The 18663-nt window shown below is 37.1% G+C and overlaps 1 protein-coding gene across 2 annotated transcripts in view; it reads right to left on the reverse strand.

Annotated features, from left to right (window-relative positions):
- The window catches only part of IFT56 (intraflagellar transport 56), a 45721-nt gene that overhangs the window by 18613 nt on the left and 8445 nt on the right, over nucleotides 1-18663 (reverse strand). For both annotated transcript variants that reach the window (XM_014256578.2, XM_088055112.1), the window contains 8 exons: nucleotides 11958-12007; nucleotides 10200-10345; nucleotides 8854-9025; nucleotides 8380-8454; nucleotides 7103-7205; nucleotides 3950-4005; nucleotides 2092-2145; nucleotides 1602-1665 (listed from right to left, as the gene is read on the reverse strand). In XM_014256578.2, coding sequence (XP_014112053.1) covers nucleotides 1602-1665; nucleotides 2092-2145; nucleotides 3950-4005; nucleotides 7103-7205; nucleotides 8380-8454; nucleotides 8854-9025; nucleotides 10200-10345; nucleotides 11958-12007 — 720 coding nt within the window. The remainder of the gene's footprint in view (nucleotides 1-1601; nucleotides 1666-2091; nucleotides 2146-3949; nucleotides 4006-7102; nucleotides 7206-8379; nucleotides 8455-8853; nucleotides 9026-10199; nucleotides 10346-11957; nucleotides 12008-18663) is intronic.

An 18663-nucleotide genomic window follows, 5' to 3' on the forward strand; every position in this document is an offset into this window, starting at 1 on the left:
TGACCTCCATCTGTTCTTCATGTGAGGTTAAACAAAACCCCTCACACTATTTTACCTTTAAAGGAATTACCCTGAACTGCGTGCTCTCCTCTGTGGCAGTTTCCTCCCACAAACTTTGAAGAAGATGACAAAGCAGTTCTTACATGGAAATACCAGAGGGTAAGATGCTTGCAGTACTGATGTTTCCTTTTACCTCTGATTGGAACCAATTCTTCCCATAGGCTCATTTTTTTCAGGTAATCCACTTTCCTAATTGTATTACATTTCTGTTGCCATTCCCCCTGCCCCAGCCATTGAAAGGTTGAAGTCTCAGCCTATGTATCTTTATTTTGCATATGAGTTTAAAAATATTTCACAGTAAGTTTTGCTTCCTAACAATTTTAATTTTGGGCTATATCTTCACAAGAAATCTTCTCCCTGAATATCTTTTCCCTGACTATCCCTGTATTATTTTTATCCATGTGTGCCCTGGTCACTTGTCACATCTGCATGACTGCTATAGGCATTAAGATGTTCCCACTAACCGAGTTCTCCAGTGCTATAGTTCATATTCTTTCTTCCTGTTTTCTGGAATCCCAACTCTAAAGGGATTGCTTCAATGTGAAAGCAATGAGTTAGGGAAATCTCATCTATGGAACCACTTCCATCCTTCCAATGTGAAATTCTCTGATAGTACCAATAGTATCAGGGCTGCAAGGAGAACAGAATAGAATGGCTCAACTGTATTTCTGAAACTTTCATGAGTGATACCACTCTGTCTCTGGAGCTCCTTCTCTTTAGTCACCATGGACACAAGAGATAGCATTCTGTGTCTGAAGACCATGAGCTGTCTGTCCATAAACATGCACAAGCTACCCCCCATAAAGAAACAATACTAAGTGACAACGCCTACAAAGGAAACCGCCAAGCCCCATTTAATCTGAATTCCCATGTTACAACTACTGACTTTTTTTATTTGGGATTTTTGGTTTTGGCAAAGAGAAGGGAAGAGAAGAACTTGGTTTGGTCTATTATTGAGTAGGTAAAACTAAATATTGAAAATATACTGATTTTGGGGCAAGGTGGTGGGTGGGTTGTAATGCCTTTTTTTTCCTCTCTTAGTCAAGCAAGAAATTAGTCCCAGAGCTTCCATTTCTCCCTGTAGCCAAAGTCCTCAGTTTCAGGGCATGCTCCATGCTATGACTCTATGTACTTGACAGGCTTTGATTAGTGGTCCTAGATTTGTACTTGTGTATCTCTGCCTGTGAGGTTTCAGCCACTCACTTCATCTAATTAATTAGGCTGTTGTCTTCTGTTTCTCTAATGGGGATTATTAAGCAAAGGCAAGCTGCCACAGTGTCTCTCATGAAGACTGCACAAAAGAGGTAGTAGAACCTCTTTTCCAGATGAAATCATATAGTAAGGTTTGGTATCAAGACTTCTAATTTAAACTTGAAAATTTGCTTTAGACTACAATTTAGACTTTCTGAAACTCATCCTATAGAAACAAAATGCCTAGCAATATTCTTGCTAACAGTCAGCAGTCAGACACAGATATGATGGTATACACTTGGATATTTTAAGATGGCTTACTTAATGTAAAAAGAACATTTCAAACATACCACATTCACTGGCTGATTCCCCCACCAACTGGAAGAACTGTTGAGCAATTTTCAGATGATCTCTCTGGAAGACGAATAAAAAATAAATCCAAGATGAGTTACAGGGGTGATGCTATAATACACAGTGAAAATAATGCTCTGAGGAACACCTGGGGAGGAACTAACAGATAAACCAGAGCTGAAGCAAAACCAGAAAAGGTAAATGTGCCACTCTATGTGCCTAGATAAAGAAGAACACTGTACAAAGCAAATGGAGATTTTGGAAGCAGGATAGAGAAATCGAATTCATCTTGATTTACAACAAGACCACCAACAGAAATTTGCATTTCACTCATTCTGGAATGATTATTGTACAGAAGGAGGTTAAGAGACCCAGAAATCCTGCAATCTAAATAAGAAATGACTGCCCCTTTCACTCCATTCCAGTTTCTACAGATCTGCTCACATTGTATTGTTGGAGAAGCCGGAGAACCTCACGGGCATTACTCACCGAGCCCATTTCTTGTCCAAGTGCTGCATTTACCACCCCTTTGAGGATGTACTCCTGGAAAAAAGAAAAAAAGTTAAAAGGGATCAGAGAAGACATGGTGAAGATTTCAGAAGACACATAAAATCCTATGTGTACATTATTTTCTTTATTAATTCAACTCTATCACAACTGACTTTAGTAGGTAGCTGGTTACTGTGGTGGTGCTTAAATGCAGTATTAATTTATTCCCCCAAAATACATTTTACTTGCTAGGTAGTCACTTCTACTAAATATGTTAGATGCAGAGGGGTATAGTGTTTTCTGCTAAGTTTTATGGTCAAAGACAATGCACCAAGAGGAATATGGTATCATACTTTCATGCCCTCTTCAACATCATATCACCAAGAAGTGCACTATTGTTATATTAAAGCACAGATCCCCTTTCAAATACGCACATTGGTTAACCATAACCACTGACATCGTTGCTGCAAAATTCATAGTGTTTCTCATCAGGACAAATATGTCAAGAGGTTTGTGCTCTGTGGCCATGTTACTCTAGTGAAATTAGGAACAGAAGTTGAGTAGCCTGTAATCTCTAGTATGAGAAACTACAGTTTAATTCTTCTCTGAACAAATTTTTCTCAGCATGTAACAGACTCTTTTGTCTTACCCAAATCTTATAATTAACAGTTATATCTATAAATCTATTTTAGTAGGTACTCCTGATAAACCAGGACAGCTCTGTCACAGAGGAAAACACAGAAGAAGAGAGATCTTTCAAGAGACCAACAACAGAATGTACAGAAGGAATCTCAGAGCACTAGCCAGGATAGTAAGTAATCATTTCAGCACATAAACTGTGTTACAGATGCCTAATTATTATCCTACAGGCATTGAGACAAAGAAGAAATCTGAGAAGTACTTAAGAAGGTTTCAGAAGTAGTTTTGCAAGTCTTAGCAGGGAGTTCCTTACAAGTGGGAGTCAGAAATGGAAAAAAAGAAAGCACAAAGATTCTAATTCCAAAATGTGATCAAGAATTATTAGCCAAGTGTATTGAGACAACAAAGGCCACAAAAGGACCAATAGCTGCAGAAAACTTTTCAAGTTAAGTTTTGCTATACTGAAAAATGCAAGAAGTGTAAACCAACATCAGAAGACACTCCTCACTCCTCAGCACAGAATCACCGGATCTGTGTTTTTGAGGTTTTCCTTTTCCCTCCCTCCCTCCCTCCCTCCTTCCCTCCCTCCCTCCCTCCTTCCCTCCCTCTCTCCATCTTACAGAGACTCATGAAAGGTCTCTTTTATGCCCAGCTATGTGACCTTTGGAAAATAAACAGCAAAGAGGAATAAATCAGACACTAAAGATGCTGGAACTGCCACAGAAGAAAATTACAGTAGCAGCCAAGGGACACTGCAGTTTTCACTCATGGCAGCCAAAGTGTGATGGGATTAGAAAATACTATTTATTAAAACTGTTTAATTTAGCTCATTTTAATTGAAATGGCTTCAGGACAAACTATATGAGCATCTGAGCTAGGAAATCACCACGAGGCAGACAACCGGCTATAACTGTAAGGGGGCTTTTACCTATACAGTAATGGTCCATTTCCCAAAAGCAAGGCTGCACACAACAGAGCTGTATTCTTAGCTGAACCCAGGTGGTACAGTAATAAATAGCTTACGTATTCATATATGCCCATATGCATATGAATTTATGCACACACATTAAATTAATTGTTGAGGAAGGGATGAAAATACATGAGTTTTAAGAGTGGGAATGGGGCAAGCTGTCTTCAGGATACCAGTTTTGTATGTGGCAGGTTTCCTACCAGTTTGTAACCTCTGTCTTTATGTGCCATGTCATCATTTTCCAATTACCTGTGGAGCTGTAGGTTCCAGGTCCTTAATCAGGTTATAAGCCTCCTGCACATCATCTGAAATGCCAGACATCAGAATGCATGACAATCCATAGTACGCTGTATTAGAACAAGTCACTCATCCTATACAATATTCCCCAATAGTCATAGACTAAGAAATAAGCCATTTAGACAGGAGGAGAAAGGTAGCTATAAATCACTGTGAATTTCTGTATAATGGTGATAGTTTTCTAGAACTCAAATAACAAACTCAGAGTGAGTAATAGCTTCTTATTTACTATAGTTTTCCTAGCAGAGATTGTTTGGCCCCTTTGTTCATAATCCAGTGGCTTCCTTCTTAACAGCACAAGGTCAAAATATTAAATCCATCATCTTCATGTATTTTGTTTTCTCATATTTATTTAGCCCTCAAAGAGAATACGGTAACATGATGCTGTAGGGAAACTTCATCTTTTCCTTAGCAATATTTCAGCATCTGCCCAGCAGACCCTAATTAACAAGGAAAAAGCACTGCTAGTATAGAAATTTAAATGTGGTGTTTGAAATCTATAAACAACTTCCTTTCCACACAATAATTATATAAACTGAATAGATCCTAAACTTCACCTAAATTAAAAAAGATGTTGGCACTATGGTTGGCTTTGTAAACCAACGTAGTGAACATCCTCTGTTACTGGCAAAATTTTGTTAGTACAGATTATACTAATTGCCCACACAAATAAGCCTTATCAAATAAAAATTTTTTTCACTATAACATACAATCCATGTAGGCACTTAAGGCAATATACACTGGAGCTGCCAGGCTCCCACCCATCACCTCTGCTTTCTTACTGTTCCCTAGAAAAGTCGCATAGTAAGACAGCACAATGTACTAGCTAAAAGTCATTACCTTTGTTTTTCTTTTTTCTTCTTTTCTTTCTGATATTTTTGGCTAGCTCAGACCACCACCACCAGCACCACCACCAAAAAAAAAATGACAGTAACCCTTATTTTTATCAACAGAGTGTAGACCATCAACACAGAACTATTCTCTTGAGGCTCCAACAGAAGCAAATCTCATGGGAGCAGATTTCAGCAGGATACCAACTGACCTCAAACCCTGTTAGAAATCACTACCCTGAAGAGCTGAAACAAGGGAGTGCATGTTTGTGCTTCAGTCATTCCAGTTCAGAGGATATATTATCACAAGCCAACGTTTATCAGAGACCTTTCAAGTTTTGAAGCATCAGCTGTAGTCACAATAAGTAAGAATTTTTCACTTTCCTAGCTAATGCTGCTACCCTAGCAAGACTTAAAAATGGAAACTAAGTCAAACCAGAAAAGAGGTTTAAGTCTGAATTCTCCTGGACCTTCTTTGTCAGTATGTAAGTCATTTGTCTATCACAGTGAAGAGCAGAACCTAACTAATGAAAATTACTGCAAGGTTAACAGCATATGAGTAAACAAGACTGATTTTTAACTGATGCATGGGATGCACTTTGTTTCCATGTAAGTAGAACTTAATTTGAAATGTATGTTATTATCAACAATATTATTGTGAAAGATAATTGGAAGTGGTACCAATACTGCCTATAGTGACACTGGCAAAAATAATACTGGACAGAAGAAAGGTGGCTGGGGACAGCAGACATGGATTTACCAATGCCAAAATATACTCATTAATTCAAGGTATGACTGGTTGTGTGAATAAGAGGATAATGGTTGATGCTGTACACCCTGACTTTAGCAATGCCTTTGACATGGTCTCTCATACAAACTTGAAAGATAGGACTGGATAAGTAAGACTGTAAGGGCATGGAAAACTGGCTGAACTACCACTACCAAAGGACAGTGATCAGTCGTACAAAATCCAATAGGTGGCTCATTACTAATCGAATGCCCCAGGGACTAAAACTGTAGAATAACTTGTTCTTATTAATGATCCATGAGATGATAGCATAGAGTACTCTGAGCAAGTCTGCAAATGATAATAGATTGTAAAGAACGCTCCCAGATATTGAGAAGTAGATCAGTAGGCTGAAAAAATGGGCTAAAAGAAATCTGATGAAGTTCAGTGGAGGCAAAATGCAAGTCTTGCATCTTGCTTGGTTTGAAACATGCCTGAGCAAGTCAGGTGGGGAGTTGACTGGCTAAAAGGCAATCTGGCAGACAGTGCAGCCTTGCAACAAAGGAGGCCAACTGCACACTGGATCATATTAGCATAAATGGAGCCATCGTGGTAAGGGAAGGGATTCTATATTTGGCAGTTGTGAGGTTGCACATGATTACTGTGTTCAGATTTGGAATCCTACCATAAACACTGGAGTGAGCTCAACTGAGGGCTCCCAAGGCAGGAAGATGGCTGAGCAGAAACGGAGAGAACTGAGTTTGCTTAGCTTTCAGAGAAAGGATGTCAGGGGAGATCTTATCACTGTCTACAATTAACTGATAGGAGGGTACAGAGTATATGGAAACAGGTTCCACAGAGTGAGAGAAAGCAGTGGACTCAAAGTAGATCAGAGGAAGTTCTGACTGGATGCTTGTCTGGACATGGCTTTAAGCAAACTGATCTAATTGGACCTGCCTTGAATAATACAGCCAATCAACCCACTGTTGAATAAAAGAACACGATGGGAGAATAGAAATAGCTCTGAAAAACTCAGATACAGTTCAAAGAAGCTGGCAAACACAGAAGAGATACAAGTAGAAAATCCTTACCAACTGATTCTGGCTACCTATCTGCATTCTTTAGGAATTGTAAAGTAGATTTTAATGAAATATCTTGTTCACAGTCACTTTGGTTCATATTTTGTTTGTGCTGCATTTACAGAAATGGTTGTCCTTGCCTTTACAGGACATATGCCTACCATTCTCACATACTCAGGTAGAGGAGAGGTCCCCTCACTAGAAACAAATAAACACTACCATCCTCAAAGCCATCTCCTGCAACCCAAGAACCTCCTATACTTTGCTGAAGTAGGCTTTTTTCGAGTGCACAGTATTAAAGCCCTTCTCTGCAAGCCATCGGAACTTTTACTTCACTATTTTACAGAGGAACAGAAAGTGAAATAAATTACATTTTACTGCAAAGGAAAAAAAGCATTGAATAAGTTGAGATAAGATGAATTAATGTCATCCCTGAAGCTATGAAAGAGCCAGAGGAAGGTGTATTTACCTTGCTGGAGATGGTAAATCACAAGATTCAGTCTTGCCTCAGGAATAACATCAACCAGAGGAGGTAGGACTTGCAAAGCCCCTTCTCCTCCTCGGAAAACCACCTGCAGAGAAAAGTAGCATATTGATAATCATGTATCAGAATCTTTTCTATGATAAGTTAATTCAAGGAAATTAATCCTTAAATTCCTACATAAACAGTAGGAAAAGGTCAGTGGCTCTGGCATTAGCTTAATTCCTGCTTTAATATAGCTATAGAATTATACAGTGTGACACTTGTTACTCTGAAGAATATAAGTATTTAATCCATACATAAACATTAATTTATTTCAGCTTTTAGCATCTCAAAAGAGTGATACATTATATAGCAAAGATTTAGAAGAGTAACAAAGTCTGAGTGAAGGGAACACATACAAAACTATATACTGCTTATGATGTTTTTATATGAAAAAAATTAGGCTAACAACTCGACATTCATTTAGAATGACACAGGATCCTAAAATGATCAGGAGCAGGCAATTATACTCCAGTTTCACATGACAATTCCTCCAACAAGATCTAATGTCCTTATTCAATAAAGCACTGGCAGAAATACCAACATACAAAATAAACAATGCTAATTTACAAAAATCCAATTTGAAAGCAGTTTTAACTCTTGGGGAAAGAAGTGTTAGTTTGTGATGACTGCCCTTGAAAAATGACAAAGCAAGTAACTGCCCGTCATTAAACATGAGCAATCTACTGTTACCAGTTGTTCAGCCAAATAATACCACTGAAGGGAAAATTAACCATTAGTTGCTCTTAGTGACTCTTTTACTGCAGAACACAAAAGCATCTTTTTTCCTAGAACTCCTTCCTTAGTACTTTTCAGATGAAAGCCATTTTCATGAGCTATATTTATTCCAGTCAAATTGTTCTGGTACTAAATAGAATTCAGGGTCATCGTGACTTGTTTCTACAGTGTCTTTATTGAATGGGCTCCACAAAGTATCTTGCAAAGGGACACACAACACACATTATTTTAATATGCCTTCATAACTAAAAGCAACAGTACTATTATTTTCTTGACACAGTCTCAAAATGTCAGGGAAAAGTTCCAGGAAAAAAGTAAATACTTGATGGCATATTCATTATACTGGTAGGATTCCTGGAACAGGACTTATATGGCAGCAGAGACTCAATTAAGTCTGCAGTTTTTCAAAATGCTCCATTTTATGAATCATCATGAAAAGCTCTACAAGAGAGTGCAGTTCATATTAAGTCCCAGAAATTACTTACCAGATTGTGCTTAATGAGCTCCTTGCCAAACTCAAAAGATGATGAGGCACTATCTGTCAAGTTCTTGAGCTCTGCCTGGAATTACATACATTCCAAAATTTTAACATAAAACCATAAAAGAACAGTAGCCTAAGTGGAGATTCAAATGAGCTTCGAAGTTGACAGCAAGACATCTCCATTGGTGTTGGATGACTAGAAGATTTTGCCTTTCCACTTCTATCTAATTATTTTAGCAACTGGGTAATACATATAAACACAAGATTAAAAGGATACTGGGAAGATAGTAAGAACACTTTGCACATATGTGGAGAGATTGGTTAATACCAGGGAAACTGAAATAGGTGACATTCCTAAAAGGACACAGTGACAAGGTAAAGACCATTATCATCATTACTGATTAAGACAAAGGAAAATAAATATGTATGGAATCTTAAACTAAAATAACGGTGAATTGAAGGACTGTCCAATAGATACCTCTGCAGCCTTTCCATTGTAAAGTCGGAAATGGTTACAAGCCTTAAGGTTAAGAGCAATGGTGCTGTCAGGAACTTGCTGAAGATAAACAGCTAGCACTTCCTGTGACACATCATAGTAATCCAGTTTGTAATAGCACAGGGCCACATATACATTCAGAGCCAGGTATTCCCTGTAGGAAAGAGGATTAAAGTGAACCCTTAAATCCCACCAGATAGTTTAACATTTCCCACTACAGCATATTAAAATTTTATATATAAAAAGAAAGCTCTCACATTTATATGTATTTTACAAACACATCAAAACTGGGGTTTCTGAGAAATGCTTAGGGCTTCTCTAGTTGGTCAGCTAGTATAAATGCACAGTATTTTTTTCCACAGTAGCTACCGCAGCTTTTAAGAATTACCAACAAAACTTTTGGTTTTCAAATCTGGGAAATAGTGGCAACTTCACACCAAGGAAACATGCAGAACATGAGCAGTGTAATTGTCCGGGCAAAATATGATTTTCTAATCAGTATGCTCAAAGACATTTATTATGCGCATAAAAAAAATCCTTGTCATTACAAGCAGTCAAGCCTGAGGAACTAGACAGAGAAAAGACAAGCATTTGTGAAAACTGTAAGTAAAAGGATAATTGTTATGAAGGTCACTCATACTTTGAGTGATTGTTTCTGCAGGACTTGGAGGTTAAAATCTCTTTCCCAAGCATTACATGATATATGCATTATGATGGATTTGTCTGAAACATTCAAGAGGAGATAGTGCCAAAAGACAGCAGTATTCTGGGATGGTAGTTTCTATTTTATTAAAAATGCTTCCAGCCACTTAAGAATTCCATTTGTTGATTGTTAAATTCTGAACTAAAAATTTGCAGAACATGACAGAAAACCCCATCAACAAGTGCCATAGAGGATAAACTGAAAAGGAAAGGAACTCTACATAAAACCCAAGAATTGAAACCTTAGAAAGGCTAAGAAGTGAAGGAAAAGTAAATAATTCAAGCAAAGTTACAAGACTGGCCATCAGAGGGGAAAAAATAAAAGACAAAACAGTACATACTATATATAATTTCAGAAGAAATAAGTAACAAAATAAAAAAGATATCAGAACAAATTAACCAACAATTTCACAGAAAGAAAAAGAGAGCAGACTTATTTTTAAACGTGGGGGTTTTAATAATGCTTTGAATGAACAAAATTGAGGACCTGCAACTGGTGCACATTCTGTGACAGCAAAGGGACATAGTAGTTGTGGAAAATGACTGCTTTAAGAAACCAAGTAACTATTTGGAATTTAAACACCACCAATAACATTGTTGCTCCAATAGGGTTTAGAGATGCACACCGATTATCCAGCAGAATGCGCTTGTAGATATCAATAGCTTCTTGGTAATGGGACCGCATGTAGTGGATAGATGCCAGGCTAAGCTGATCTTCTGTAACATCTTGCAGGTTTTGGTGAGAACTCATCAGTTTCTTTTCATCACTGAACTACAAAGAGTGGGACACATTCTCAGAGGAGTTCAACAAGAAAAGCTTTTTAATTAACCAGGTTAGTTTTGTCCTTGCTGGTAAACAGCATTAAATATCTGGAAAACCACTGTTACTTTTAAAGCTATTTTGACCAGTGGAGAAATACAAACATTAAAGAGGCAGATGAGTTCAAACTGGATAAATGTTAGGCTAAAACTAAGCACATATTTTCCTTTAAGGTGTGATTTAGATATAATTGCATGTCATGTGCTTTGATGGATAAGAGGGAAAGAGCTGAATTAATTATTTCACAAACAGAATTTCACAACACAAAATTTCACTGCAATTATTTAAGCCAGCAAAAATTTTGCTGTTTGTAGATCCAAATCTGATGTCTCATGAATAGCAGAAAAACACAAGATTTGCAAACAAACAAGTCCTAATTTTTACATGTCTCCTTTACAGCACTAACCAAGTTCACTTTCACCAGCCTCCAATTTCCATTGGACTCATTTTTAAAAGCATTGCTGCATAGCACATAAAACACACACAAAGGCTAAAAACAAGGAAAAGATTTAAACATACCCACTATATTTTTATTACAACAGTGAAGTTGAGGCTATTTACCTAATCAGTCTGTTCAAATCACTTATTCCATGTCTTCCTTTTGCTGATTTTGCTGATTCAACAGTAATAATGAATTTCTCTTAGACACAAATTCTAGTATTATATATTTGTTTTACCACCTAACTGCTAGTTTTCTTCAAATACTTCTCCTTCTTTGAACCAATCATGATGTTAAAAGGCTGCTTAACAGAACTAAAGGCAATGGGCTTCATCATTTTGCTAAAACCCTGTATTGCCAGTGACTAACTAGATAAAGAGAAGTTGCATAATTCGTAGTTCATCACAGATATCTGTAAGTGGCAATGCCACTGTAAAAATACTTTAAGATTTCTCTCTTAAGACTAATATATTTAAATAAAGGAAATCTGACATCAAAGCAAACATTCAGGATTTATACTTCCTTTTAAGGCAATGCTTTTAGTAGCAGAATACTTCTCAAGTATTCTGTACAGGATGATACAAAGCCTAATTTAAGGGAAGATAGCTATGTGTGGTAAGTGAAATAAGCACTTAATTGTTGTTGAAATTAAATTAAATTTCATGCTATTAACAGTATGATTTCCTGGATGCTGAACTACTTAAGAGGATCAGTAATAGCATATAAACCATTTTGGTAAAATTGCTACATATAAGAGACGTGCAAGTTAGTAAAACTTGGTACATTTAGGAAAAAAAAGTAAAATAGTGGCTTCTACATTTCTGAGTCCATTAAGGTTTCATGCTCTTCATCATTAAAAATACCATTACATTCCTATTGTATGACTTATGTGAAGTGTATTGGTAATACTTTCCTTAGAAACATGTTGAGAGCATATATTCTGAGATCATGTTTTCATACTTGCTTTCTCCTCCACACTTTGATACAGTAGGGTGGTTATGAAAAATGTTTGTTCTTCTGCCACCACAGGCATTTTAATTATTCTGCCAGGCTGCCAGCAAAAATTACACATTACCAAACTGAAAAGAAAACAAACAAAGCAGGAGTGAAGAAAAGACATCATACCTTATGTGCCAGGTGAAAGAGTAAACGGTTCTGGAGACCACTCTTAGGTGCTGAAAGGGAAATTCAGTAAGTATTAATGTAATGAACTACTCACAGGCTATGTCTTTATATTTTAAACTTTTTTTCTCAATAGACATGAAAGCATCCCTATTCTTTCATTAACTAGCCCAAGTACAGTTCTTCACGGAGAGCCCTTTGCAGGTCATGAGCTGGGGGAGGTTCTACCAATTTGAGAGTGGTTTGGAGGTCTTCCTCATTCCCTGACTATTTCTTTTTAAGTCTATGTTGAAAATAATTTTTCATTGGCCTCTACCTTCCATGAGCCTTAAAACTTCTATAAATTGCATTGTCATTTTCCTGCAGTGATTTCTTGATAATTTTCTGAGGATTTTTTTGTGACACATTTTTTGTTTTAAAACAAAAAGCAGCAGTAGATAAACTCAAGGCTCCTTCTGTGATGTGTCACATTTGAAGGAAGTTTTGATTTATAATTCCAGGAATCTCAGCAACTTCTAGTGTATTGAAAAACTGATTGCTGCTACCATTTTGTTAGGCACGCTTACACTTCTAATATTTCTTCTGTCCTTAGGAATGAAAGGCACACAAAAGAATTCTATGGCCAGAGCAGATAAGATTCAAACTAAGATATGGCAAGAGATTTAAGGGGGATATCTTCTTACTAGAGCCAGTAAAATTAATGAATTTTTTTGCTCTTGCAGGATTAGGAAATTTCATTGAATTCACTCCATATGACACAAATTGTAAACTGCAGAGTTTTAAGTCACTAAAGCCTTTTGCTTCACTGAGAGCGACAAACCTCCTTGTCAAACAGAGCTATTAATTTCTTTTGCAAGCAATCTTCCAAAAAGCCTTCCCTTGTTTCCTGTACTTTTCCTAGCCTAATGAGCACTCTCATTCTTGCTCAGACCAACCAGCTGGCAAAGCATGTTCCACAGAAGGGGTGTACATGGACTCTTTACAAAAAGCAGAATTACTTACTGTGTTTATAAGGCCACAAAAGTGCAGAGTTAGCACAGCAATAGCCTGTAACACAAGGCTGTAATTCTTCTGACATCTTAAACCATAAGAGGGCTCAAACCACCATTCCCTCTTCCCCACCACCCCCTGAAGATGGAATTTAGTTTTTTTTAAAGCAATTTAGGGAGAGATTTCCAGGTTTCTTACTCTTTCTCCACATAGTAAGTAAACTTTGTAACACAAAGTAACAGTGCCAAAACCCAGGCATCATTCTGATCAGATTGGCAGCACAAGGCTGGCCACCTACTTCTAATAAGTACAGCAACCATTTCTTCACTTTTGTCCTTAGCAAGCTGTGTTATTTAACCATGTTCCTAGAAAAATGAGGACAGTGAACTGTATATTTAAAGAAATACTAGAACAGAAGTCCAAAATACAAAGGTGGTATGAAAGCACTCTCACAAGACCGCAGCATCTTGTAAGATAGTTCTAAAAGAGCATCAAGTTGTTAAGAAGCTAAATGGTCTTCAGTCTAGGATATATGCAGGAATTAGGTGATTTATTAAAGAACAGAAAGTTTTTCTGATCTACAATAAATATTGCATAGGCAGCTGTAGTACTATAACTGACACAATAGTATGGATATTTCATCCACTGCCTTAGAAAGTGAGAGTACCTTAATTTAAATGCATGCTCTTCACTCTACATGTTACCCAGCAGTAATTGATAGGTTTTAATATCAAAGTTTAGAAGAGTTGCACATGGACCCTACATACACTTTTGTAAGAAACTTCAACCACAACCATCCTTCACAATTCAAAACATTTGGTCATCAAAGACTCCAAAAATACAAGCAAGACAGATTGTGGGATTTCTACTGAAAATAACATATTGTATAATCACAGTGCTATGGGTAAAGACACCAATGTTCCTTTTTTGAGTAGGCTTTCCTTTTTTTTTTTTCCCCTTTTGAGTTTGTTTTAGCATTAATTTCACTACGAAAATTGTGACTTGCAAGCAATACTGTCAAGAATCTAATCCAAGGAATTTTTGTTTCATTGGTCAACCAGTGAGTGCAGGCTGCCCTTGCAAATCTGGCATCTGATCTGAGATCAAAATTATTATTTACTTCTTGGTAAAAGCTGGAGTGTTAGCCCACATTATTTAACACCTAAAAACAAGCGAAATATGAAATCTGAGTTTTGATGGTGTGCATGGATATATGGAGGGTGGAAAAGTGTCCTGCTTCATAAGATATAACATAGTACTAGCTATCTGATATTCTTTAAAATAAGTTGCTTGTAACCCCACACAAATAAAGCCCTGTCAATACAGTAGGCAGAAATATGGAAACATTCAACATCAGCAGCTTATTTTCTCTTGGTGCCAAATGCATCCTTTGAGGAATACAAGGAAACATATGAACAAGGTCAGATTAGTTTTCAGAAAAAATGGGATCATGAATATTGGATAAAGATGTTGTCAATCACTGGAGCAGGAAGTGATACAACTGTCTCATCAGAGATAATAATTTTTAAGGGACATTTAAGGGACATTAGTTTGCTCTTTTATTACTCTCTGCTGCTACTGAATTTCATTGTCACTGATCTATTAATGCTATAAGGAAGCACAATCTTCTTTTCCTGTTCTACTTTTTCAAGACAATGACTACAAATTTTTTTTTTTTTGTTAAAATCAGTACTAAGCAATCTTGGGATCGTAATGTGCATGATTACAATGCTGCATGGCAACAAACTGGGGCCTGCTCCACGTCTAGTACTAGCCTTGTACTCAAGCACTGAAGTAGTTGATCAGGATATATCTCTTTCTACCTAGGAAATGCACTGATACTCCTTTGCCAGAAATTTTATCATGATCAGTGCTCTTTTCCCAGGCACTAGCGTCATAGCTGTCATAGATCTTAAAAGTGTTCTGTATATTTTTATGTGCTGACACTGACAGGCACTGAAGTATTTCTTAAAATATAGTAAGCAACTACAGTAAGAATGAAGAAAATGTCTTCACTAATTATAAAACAAAACATCAAACTCACTAGAAATGGCAGCTCAGACTCTTGGGGGGTTCTATATGGCTGTCTCAGGCACTAAAAGGATGATGAAATACAGACATGGACAATCTGGCATTTGTGCTCTCTCAAAAGAGTGCAAGGCACTTATTTGTTAGTGCATCCAGCATTAACAAATCTCATCTAGCACATACTACACATTCTATAGCAGCCTTTCATCCATCAACAGGCATAGAACGTGTTAAACACACGTAGCAGGAGCTGGTAAGAACGGAGCAGGGCTTTGAAGGCTCCATCATGACAGCAGAAAACATGACCAGAGGAAACCTTTTTCTCCTTGTCCCTGAAAAACAACACTGCTCATCTGGACATAGTAGGTGAATGAAGCCCTCTGTAACTCAAAACCAAAGTTTCACTGGTGTAAGGGAAAATGAAAGAGAATGGGAAAAATGTTAAAAAAAACCCCATGGTCCAGTAGTGAGGTTTACACTTACAGACACTTGAACAGCTCAACTGTACAATTTTCTTGAATGAAATTTACAGTGGATATTCACTGAAATTTTCCCATTCCCACAAAACTTAAATGACAGTTATGTTCAGTTACTTGCAACTCGCACACATTTAATTTCAGTCATACTGAAATTAAAATATAGTAAATTAAAGATCATCAAATTAATTACTCCTGGGCTGTAGCTTCCACTATACTTAAAAAAACAAAACAAGAAAATACGGTTAGTAGCTTTTAGAGTTTAAACATGTGATATTTTCACTTGTGGAGAGTTTCATATATGAAACAGCTGGTTTGAAACCTCAGCTAAAATGCACCAAAAGTAACTACTGTTCTTAAGAAACAGAGCACAAGCAACAAGGCAGATAAAATCATGTAGGTGAACATGCAACCCTAAGAAAAGAAAAACTCAGTAACTGTTCTGTGCCTGCTTGTATCTGAATATTTTAATTGGTGATAACTATTTCACACCTGAAAAACATTATTTCGCAAACAATGGTGGTTTGGAAACTGGTTTGGAAAATGTCATTGTTCTTACTAACGCATCTCTGTTCTGCTTTTGTACAGTATTGCCCCTTTTAATATAGGTTGTAAAATGAGTTCTCTGTTCAGTTAAACGACATTCACATCTGACACATGCAGAGATATGAAGAAGCAAAGCAATCAGAAAACTTTTCCCATCAAAAATTGGAAGGAATTAAAAAAGACCCCAACTTTAATGAATGGTTCAGCAATACAACCCTGTTTGTGCATGAATCTTAAATTTAATTCTAAGATTCCATTTATCCTGAAAAGACTGTTTTTCATAACAGACTTAACTGCAGCCCCACTTATGTGCACATTTTGTGGTTTAAAAGAACAATTTTAGTTCTTATGCTTTAGTTCTTAGTTTCTTTCTTAATGCAAGCCAACAGGTTCTGAGAGCACTATGCAGGCTTCTAAACACTTGGATCAGTTGCCAGATCACAGTCCAAATGTGCCAGACTGAGTTTCTGTTCTTTGGCCTTTGCAAGGCACAGGAACTGTGAATGCAACATAAGTGTTTCAGTTTTTATAATGAAAAAAATAATGATTTGTTTTTATTATTGTATACTAAATCAAGATCAATAGTTTAAGGCTCATTCTGTCAAGAAAAGATTGGCTACCCACAGCACAGGAAACATATTTTCAGCCAATGTATGAGAACAAAAGGAGCCAGCAAAGCATCACTTGGCAGCTTCACTATGTGATGATTACAAAACAACAGTAGCTGACTTAGAAGTAACTCTACCTTCACCTCAGAATTAAGAACATTAGTAACTGCAATGTGAGCGGACAACAGGGGAAAAGGAGAAGCCAGAAATATCTGAAAGGAATTTGGAAGAAAGCCTAGAGGAGGTAAAATACAATTGTAATGAAAAACCTTCAAGGAGGGATTTTTCTTTATTGCTTTTTTGCTCTACTTCTTAGGTTATATTTGCAGTAATTCTTTTTTATATGACTTTTGATATTCAGACTCATTCTTTCCTGAGAGAATCATAAAATCACAGAATGGCTTAGACTGGAAAGGATCTTAAAGACATTTATTTCCAACCTCCCTGCCGTAGTCATGAACACTTTCCACTAGACCAGGTTGCTCAAGGCCCTATTCAGCCTGACTTTGAACACTACCAGAGATGGAACTTCTCTAGGCAACCCCTCACCACCCTCACAGTGAAGAATTTCTTCCTTGTATCTAATCTAAACCTACTCTCTTTCAGTTAAAAGCCATTCCTCCTTGTCCTATCACTACATGCCTGCGTTAATGGTTCCTGTTAAGCTCTCCTGTAAGCCTTATCTAGGTACTGGAAGGCCTCAGTGAGGTCTCCCTGAAGCCTTCTGTTCTCCAAGCTGAAAAATCCAATTCTCTTTGCCTTTCCTTGTAGGAAAGGTGTTCCATCCCTCTCATCATTTTGATGGCCTCTCTGGACTGGCTCCAACTGGTCCATGTCCTTAATATGTTGGGGACTCCAGAGCTGGATGCAGCACTTCATGTAGGGTGTCCCTAGAGCAGAGCAGAGAAATAAATCTCTTTTATATCTTATATAGATATAAGAAATAGTTATATTTTATATGCCTCTTTATTATAAAATAATCTCTTGCCCCACATGAGATTGTGGACTATATATGAATCCATTAATCACCTCATGGTTTTTAGTGATTGTTTCCTAAATTTTAAGTATCCTGCAAATTTTTCCTCATTAATGGAATGATGGTTAATAATTTCCTTAAGCAACAGCAACAGTATATGGCAAGAAAGAACTTGACTTGATTTCAAGATACTTACATGTTTGTGTGGAAAACCTATTCCAGAAAGCTAGGTGATATTGATGTTCCCTTTCACATAGAGATTCTGTCACTGTAGAAATTTAGAACTATAGCTGAAACTAAATTAGTTGTCCTTCATTTGTTTTAGCAGTATGCTACCTGCAGAGGTTTAGCATAATGCAGCAATAAACAGCATGTACTATACAAGAATTCAGACAAAATAATCCCAAAATAGCAATAGTAAGCAGCCCAATATTAACACTACCTATCATTTTTCAGTGGTATTCAAGGCAGTTTTGGATAAATGGTGCTCTTCTAGAGACTTTACCTGTTCAAAGGAAGTATTTTGCTCCTTCAAGATCTTTGCAAAACCATGGAAGAGAGCACAAGATTATATGGTCTCAGCTGTCAACAATATATTGCAAGCAGCCACCACTGATGCAATCCGAAATTGATAAAAAAAAACTAAAAGAGCATCTGACTTAAGAAAAATAAAAAGGTTTAAACTCAATATAAGAATGATTGAAAGGGGGATATACCACACTTGGAAGCTTTCAGCGGAGAAAGGACAAGTGCTAAAAATCCTCACCTGTGACTGCTTCCTCACCAAGGTTAAGTAGCCAGAAATCAAGGATTACAGTACACACAAGAAAGGTTTAGCACTTCATTATAAAAACTGGCATGCTGTCCATCTTAAAGAATTACATGAAATGAAGAACTGAACTAATGTGACCACTCAGTTATTTTCTTATTTTCCTTTAGCTAGACTGCCTCCCACCCTTGCTTTCTTAATATTCCTACTCTTGCCTCCAGCACCCAAGTACCACTAACTGCGCCCCTTACTCTGCCACTCACCATACTACTATTAATTAATCTGAAGGGGCATGACAAACATTAACCTTCCCACA

This window comes from Pseudopodoces humilis, chromosome 5, assembly GCF_049639895.1.
Source record: "Pseudopodoces humilis isolate 2021_Gansu_Grassland_sample_001 chromosome 5, ASM4963989v1, whole genome shotgun sequence".
NCBI classification, from domain to species: domain Eukaryota; kingdom Metazoa; phylum Chordata; class Aves; order Passeriformes; family Paridae; genus Pseudopodoces; species Pseudopodoces humilis.